This window comes from Pteropus vampyrus, unplaced genomic scaffold (assembly GCF_000151845.1).
Source record: "Pteropus vampyrus isolate Shadow unplaced genomic scaffold, Pvam_2.0 Scaffold105, whole genome shotgun sequence".
Lineage (NCBI taxonomy): Eukaryota > Metazoa > Chordata > Mammalia > Chiroptera > Pteropodidae > Pteropus > Pteropus vampyrus.
This window is the reverse complement of record NW_011888886.1, coordinates 1,606,164-1,613,432: the sequence shown is the minus strand read 5'-3', so window position 1 is coordinate 1,613,432 and position 7,269 is coordinate 1,606,164. Positions and strand designations below refer to the sequence as shown.

Genomic DNA, 7,269 nt, shown 5'->3' with positions numbered 1-7,269 from the left:
GAGAGAGAGAGAGAGAGAGAGAGAGAGAGAGAGAGAGAGAGAGAGAGAAAACGTGTGTGTTGGGGGGGGAGGTCAGGGTCGTCTGCATTGCCACCCACGCACGGCAGTGAGGCTGCTGGCGTGCACACAGCACCAGGCCTCCTGATGGGGCGTGGGGATGCGAGCTGTCGCCAGCGCTCGAGAGCCACGGAACAGCAACCAACTGAGCTTTAGGCCTATAGGATGTCCCTGGCTCCCGTCACACTGCAGGATGTCCCCGGCTCCTGTCACACCAGGGAAGGCAATGCTGTCCCTAATGCTGCTGTGGAGAAGAGCACTGTGGTATGAGAGGCTGTGTCTGTGACTGTGGTCACAACCCCTGGTCTCAGAAAGCGAGATTCGTACATCACTGTATTCTGACTGGTTTTTAACACGCGGAGCTCGGTTTCCTGTGTGGTCTGTTTTACACAGGATGACGGACAAAGGGCTCGATTAGGCTTGGGTGCGGGGTATGAGATTTCCATAATAAAATTACTGAAATCTGTCCCCTGGGGTTTCTGATTCCCAGAGTCCTGACCACGTAAATGCTTTCCCCATAATGGAAAAGTAGAAATCTTCCCAAGCACGATGTTGTTTCTGGAGACAGAGGTGGCTGGGGAGCGGTTTGCTGTTCTTTGTTTGTTTGTGCAAGTCGCGGGCTTCTGAATAAAGACCGCCTGGCTCATCAGTTATTCCTGACTCTGCTGGATAACAAAAGACAACACGCGTTCCTCGGCTGGAGAAGCGTGAACGGGGTGCAGGTGGGAGAAGGAACCCACCCAAGCTGCCCTCAGCAGGGAACGTCTTTAAATGGCATCCCTCATGCAGCTGCACACGCTGCGTCTGCCCCCCGCTCGTCTGCCCCCCGCAGAGACCGTGGAGTAGGAGAGGGTACTTACAGTCCCGTGGGATATCGTCAGAAACCCATTTTTGACGGAACATTTCCGTTTCTGCCACACTTTTCGGATCCTAACAGGTAAATGGGAAAAAAAGTAAGAGTTTAGGAATTCTGGACGCAGGAGGCAATAGACGCAGGAGCGAGCTGGCGACGCCTCCCACGTACCCGTCGCTTTTCTTGTAGAGGCTGCCGTTCCGCTCCGTGCCGTGCTCCTTGTTGCCCTGGGGCTGATGTAAGCTGTAGGCTGCACTCTGGCGAAGCTGTGAATCCTGGAAATGGTGAAGAAGTCGGTTTTAACCCTGTCCAGATTCCAAATTTCTAAAAAGCAGTGCACAAAGGAAACTTATGTCCTTAATTTTTTTTTTTTTTTAAATTAGGGAAATTTTCCTTTCTCGCCACACCAAAAAAGGAACAAAAAAACTCATTTCCAGGAACTAGTATATCCACCTACCAGGATGGAGAATGTCAAAAACTGGTACCCCAAACTGGCCCAAAGAACGAGCCGTTTGGAAGTTACGAGGTTTTACTTAATTATGAGTCTTAGGTCCCCGATGGTGACAAGAGGCTCCTGACATGCCAAAAGCAGCCTGGGGAAGGAAGGTGACCCAATGTGCTGGAAAAGCAGGGCTTTCAAGCAAAAAACAAACAAACAAACAAACAAATAAATAAAAGGAAAAAAATAGAAAGCAATGTTCTCTCTCTTACTTCAGGCAAGTTACTTAAGCTCCCTGACTCAGTTTCCTCCTTAGAAAATAATAAAAAAAACAATACCCAGTAAGGATGGTAAACATAGTCAGGCTTGAGTAAGATAACACGTGTGAACCCCTGGTACACACAGGTACTGAACGCTGTTCACGCACTTCCTGACCCCACCGGTCCCAGGAGAGGGGCTGTGGCCCCAAACCCAAGTGTCTCAGGCTCGGGATGGACTGTCCACTTGATCAGCTGAGAACCTGGCTGAGGCCACCGCAACTGGGAAACTCCTACCATCAGCGTCGTAAGGGCAAGGGCCATCAGAGGAACCTGGATGTCCAATGTGCGCGCGAATGTTTGCCAGACGCTATCAGAGGTCCTGGGCTGGGATGGGAGCGGCTGCCAGCGCTGGGGATTCTGGCAGGTGTGAGGGGACGCGGGCGGGGAGCAAAGCGGGGACCGAGTCCACAGGTCCACCAGGCAGGCTCAGATGTGCCCCACCCAGGTCACTTGGAGACAGAAGCAGCACAAGAACAAGGAAAACAAGTGATTTGCTCCAGGTGCAGAGCTTGTCAGAGCCAGAGCAGCAGGTGGAAGGGCATCCTGCCTCCCACTCAGACGGCCCTCAGCAGGGGACGCCCAAGGGACCAGGGCCAGCCTCACCTATGCCACCAGGCAGATGACCGCCCTTGGGGAAGCCTGGCACTGCCCAGACAACGAGAGCCGAAACAGGACAATCGGCATGACCCAGACTGAGACGTGAAGAGCCAAATGGCGAAAGCCACGAGGGTCTGGAGGGAGCGAGCTTTAAGGGTAAAAGCAAGAGCTGGCGGAGAAGGGAGGACATTCGGGACCGAGGGGACGCGCAGAGGCACAGAGAGGCAAGCGGCAGCGGCAGCCGCCTCCACGGAAGTAAGGACAAATCACGTGGCTCACGTGAAGCGTGGCAAGTGGACAGGCGGGCCTGAGTCACAGTTTCGACTTTGTCTGAAAGCACCTGGCTGCCTGGCAGTTTTAAAAAAGATTTCTGAAGCACAAAAGCCTTTAATGATGAAGTCCAATTTATCTACTTTTTTTTATTATTATTATTATTTATGCCTACAGCACCTGGTCTTCCTAGGTGGTTTTCCATCCAAGTACTAACCAGGCCCGACCCTGCTTAGCTTCCGAGATCAGACATCGGGCTTGTTCAGGGTGGCGTGGCCGCAGACCATGGACTGTTTGGCTCCCCTGGGACATGAACCCAGGGCCTTCTGTGTGTAAAGCAGACGTGCTCACACCGCACTAGTGAACCACGTCCTCTACCATTTCTTTTATCGTTTGTACACTGATGTCACATCTAAGAAATCACTGCCTAGTCCAAGGTCATGATGATTCACATCTATGTTTTTCTCTAAAAGTTTTATAGTTTTAGCTCTTCGATTTAAGTCTTTGGTCTGTTTGGAGTTAATTTTTGATTATGATGTGAGGTAGGGGTCCAAATTCATTCTTTTCCTTGTGGCCATCCAGCTGTCCCAGCATCATCTGTTGAAAAGACTATTCTTTCCTCATTGAATTATTTTGGCGCCCTTGTTAAAAATCAGTCTTTTAAGGGTTTATTTCTGCACTCTCACTTGCTTCACTGATCCGTGTCTGTCCTTATGCTGGTGCTACGCTGTCCTGATAAATTACAGCCTTGTGGTAAGCTCTGAAATAAGAGAGGGCGTCCTGTGACGCTGCTCTTCTTTGTCATGACAGTTTTAGGTATTTTGGGTCACGTGCATTCCCATATGCATTTTAGAATCGGCTTGTCAATTTCTGTAAAAAGGCAGAAATGGGGGTTGCACTGAATCTGCAGATCAATTTGGGAAGAACTGGCATCTTAGCAACATGAAGTCTCCCATTCCATAAACACAGGTTGTCTAGCACTGACTTCTTAACTCTGAAATGTATATGGGATAACTCTGCAAAAAAAGGAAAAAGAAAAAAAATCTTCATCTGGGAAATCAATAGTGTGCTCAGGCATTCCATTATTGAACTGACAACAAAGCCCGAACAAAGAGACCCCAAAATAAGAGAAATGTCCTCATTTTCCACAGGGAGTTCACAAAGCACTTAGGCCTCCTGACAGCTAGAGCCAACAGCTCGTCCACTGGGTGAGGATGGGCCCAGTTTCCACATTCTCTCAAAAGGGCAGCATATTAGCACTAGAAATTTAGAACAGACCCAGCTTTACTCATCACTGGGAATAAACACAGTGGAGAGGAAATGGAGAATTGCTGCTCACCTACATGAATCTCTGTGAAAGACTAAAAATACACCCGTCAAAAGACTAACCTGCACAGCCAAGAAATACGTCTACTGATCCGGGGAGGGAAAAAGAAGCCCTGCGCAAAATAAATGGTGACAACCTGCTAAAAGTGTTCGTGTCGAGCATATTAATCAGAACTCTTTACAGGTCTCATGAAGAGAATAAAGGACGCTACACTTTTCAACAAAATCAGACCCTACGCCAGAAGTGAGGGAAGTAATTACTGTTTTATTCTTCAGACCAGGCATTTCTTGAATCAATTAAAAATGCAGGCAAATTGAAGCTGTAAAATCTTAAATGTGTACATAAGAGCAATATAATTTAACAGGAAATTGAACCTGCTTTAGAACTAATTATGTTAGCATCCTCAAGGTGACTTCTAGGTGACCCAACAAGAAGGCTCGCTTACACAGGTGTTTGATATTAACACCTGATCAAGTAAAGGGGTGAATAATGAAGTTGGTCCTTTCACGTGACCAAAATTTTGATTTCATAAAATATAATCCAAGGGAAAAGAGCCTTTCTGAGGAGGAGAAGAAGAATCTAACACATAGAGAGGCAACTGGCCAGGAGTCCATGCTGCCCTGATTCTCGGAGGCTGTCCATTCCCCAGACAGCCAGGACGGCCTACGATGGACTGAGTGAGCCTCGCCGTGTGCAGACTCTGTCTGAGGCACACTGGCTAAGAGGGTATTCTATGGACCTTCAGAAGGCTCTCATAAAATTCTATCAATAGCCATGCATCCTCTATCCTGCGACACCTAGACAAGTCCTCAGATCCCAGGCACTGTCCACGTGTGGCCTTGTGAAATGTTAGCCATCAGGTCCTGCCAAGACGGAAACCGCCTAGAAGAGCAGTAGACTTAATATTTGAAATTTTTAAGAACGAGGTAAAAAGGGGTCATTATGTATAATTATACACATACAGGTTTACACATGATGTCAGAAGTATCCCTGAGCACTCTAAGACTCTAGAACATCATAAAAAGTTTACACTCTGTCCACCTCTCAGTCTGTACTCAGACAATTCTTGTGATGAACGGGTTGCCAAGTGTCACCTTAAAGTTTCTCTGCCAAGGGAGGGCTGTGCTGTCCATTCAACTCACTCAGCGTCTGCCCAGGCATCACAGGTACGCCCGCCCACACGCTGCTGGAGGCTTTGCTAAGCAAGCACTAAGCCACGGTCTAAGAAGGGTGTTTTCAAATCTCACTGCCACCTGTTCTCTATTATTTCTAGGTAGTTTTTAAAAAGATTCTGTCTGACGCATGATAGTGAAGTCACACGATAGAGCAGAAAGAGAACAGGCCTGCAGTGGAATATGGAATAGATCAGGATTCAAATCCTGACTCCGACACTACGGAGTGCATTCCAGCAAGTGTGTATACCCTCTATCTCTCAGACTCAAGTTGTGAACGTGGGCTAATACCACCTGCCCTGCCAGGCAGTGTCCGGATCTCTGGTCACGCCTGTAAGGTGCCTGGAAAAACCTGAGAAGTGAGGCTGGTAGGAACTGCTGTGACAACGGATAACAGCTTCCTGGCCAGAGCGAGGGGTCAGCTGCATCCCTGATCCATCCTCCAAACCCTCATTCCCGACACACACGCGCCCGCCCCTCTCTGCGGAGACATCCCTTCTTGGAGCTCATCTCACTGCACCCCAGTGACTTTTCTGACCACATCCCCAGACTGGGAGCCCCTTAGAAAGTGAGAACGGCATCTATCTTATCCTGTGTGTGCGGTATTGGCTTAGAGTAGCCGCTAAGAAATGGTAGCTGAAATGTGTGAATAAACGAACAAGTCCTCCACTAAGGCAGAAGTGAAGGCCAGTGCTCAGCCGCCCAGGAGCCTGGCAGGGAACGGATGGCTGCCAGCGGGTTCTAAGGCCGGATTCAGGCATAAGAAAATATGCAACCCTCGGCCAGAAAGCCAAGGTCAGAAAAGAATATGGCTGTCGTGGGCCTCTGTGACCTGGACAGCACGTGCTAGCCAGCCACATCCCACCAGACAAGGACACTGAAGGTGCGGTGGGGCAAAGCTGAGAAAAAGAGAGACCCACGTGGCCATTTCCCGGAGGCCGGGTCCCACCCCAGCTGCACAGGGCTAGGTTCCCGACCTGGAACCTCAGAGCCCGCGTGCCCACGACCAGGTTTCGGCAGAGAATCCGCCAGCGCTGCAGTGGGATCCGACCCGGCAGAATGCCCCGGAGGCGGGCACACGTGAGATGGGGAAGGCAGGGGAAGGTGAGGCTGGCGGGGAACAGGCAAAAACTGGCAGGAAGGGTTTCAACTTCGCAGAAGGGATCCTTCCCGAATGTTATAGTGAGGGTGCGTGTATAGGTGTTTCCCATGATTTTCCAACTCTTCTATAAATGTGAAAATTTTCATAATAAAATAATAGAAAAACCGCAGCATGCTCGTCGCAGAGGGCAGAAATACCAGAAACAAAATACGAACGTCAGTGATTCGGAGGCATGAGGGGGGCTGGGATCACAATGGCACTGTCTCCTCTCCCAAGTGTCGCCACAGGGCGACAGGGAGCGGCAGACCGAAGCCACCAGATGTAACCACCACACTCTTCACATAGACCTTTGAGCGGCACCTAGATCGTGTGCACCTTCCTCGGGGCACGTTACCTAATTTCCATGAGCTGTAACTGTGCAGTCAGAATTTTTGTGACACTGAATACAAACCACCGACACCTTCAGTATTCTGACCCACGGAAGAGAATCCAAAAAAAGGGGAATGAGAGCCTGAACGACAGTGTCCAAAATGCCAATTCTCATTGCAACTGGAAGCACACGAGATGGAACCCCCAAGAAATTACTTACAAATCTATCAAATTTAACACACACGTTTGGTTATTACTTGGGATTGTATCCACGGAAAGTCCAATTTATGGACTATCACCATCAAAAAGCAATGCAGAGTGAGATACACAGAAGATTTTCTATATTTCACAGAATATTTTTATGTTTCACATTCCCAACCAGGAGACGGCTGAATCCGGTCTTTGGACTTCTAGCCAAGAGCGTGGCAGCAAAGAAGCTTCACTTGACCCCTGCGTGTACTCTGAGGCAGATGAGTTGGCCAACAAAAACCACAGAACAACAAACCATAATGACTTCTGGTCTGTGCTGGTAAATGTTTGACTTTTCTGCAAAGCCATAAATAACCAGCTTTCCGACAACAGCGTTTCCCCGAAACCCCGAATTCTGCACAGCCCAAGCAAACTCGGCCCTTGCACTGTGCCCACGGGCCTACTGAGCCCCAGCAGCTGCTCGCTTTTGTTTCGGACCAGGGCTCTGCTTCACAGGGCCGAGCCTCCTTCTCAGACAAAAGCAGCTCAAGCGCCCCACTGATGTGTTTGGGCA

The 7,269-nt window shown here is 49.3% G+C and overlaps 1 protein-coding gene and 1 pseudogene across 1 annotated transcript in view; both read right to left on the bottom strand.

Moving 5' to 3' along the window:
• ASAP2 (ArfGAP with SH3 domain, ankyrin repeat and PH domain 2) overlaps positions 1–7,269 on the bottom strand; it is a 115,237-nt gene that overhangs the window by 43,923 nt on the left and 64,045 nt on the right. The window contains exons 10-11 of the mRNA XM_023533604.1: positions 1,082–1,185; positions 918–987 (exon numbers count right to left, since the gene is read on the bottom strand). Coding sequence (XP_023389372.1) covers positions 918–987; positions 1,082–1,185 — 174 coding nt within the window. The remainder of the gene's footprint in view (positions 1–917; positions 988–1,081; positions 1,186–7,269) is intronic.
• LOC111743013 lies at positions 2,705–2,820 on the bottom strand (annotated as a pseudogene).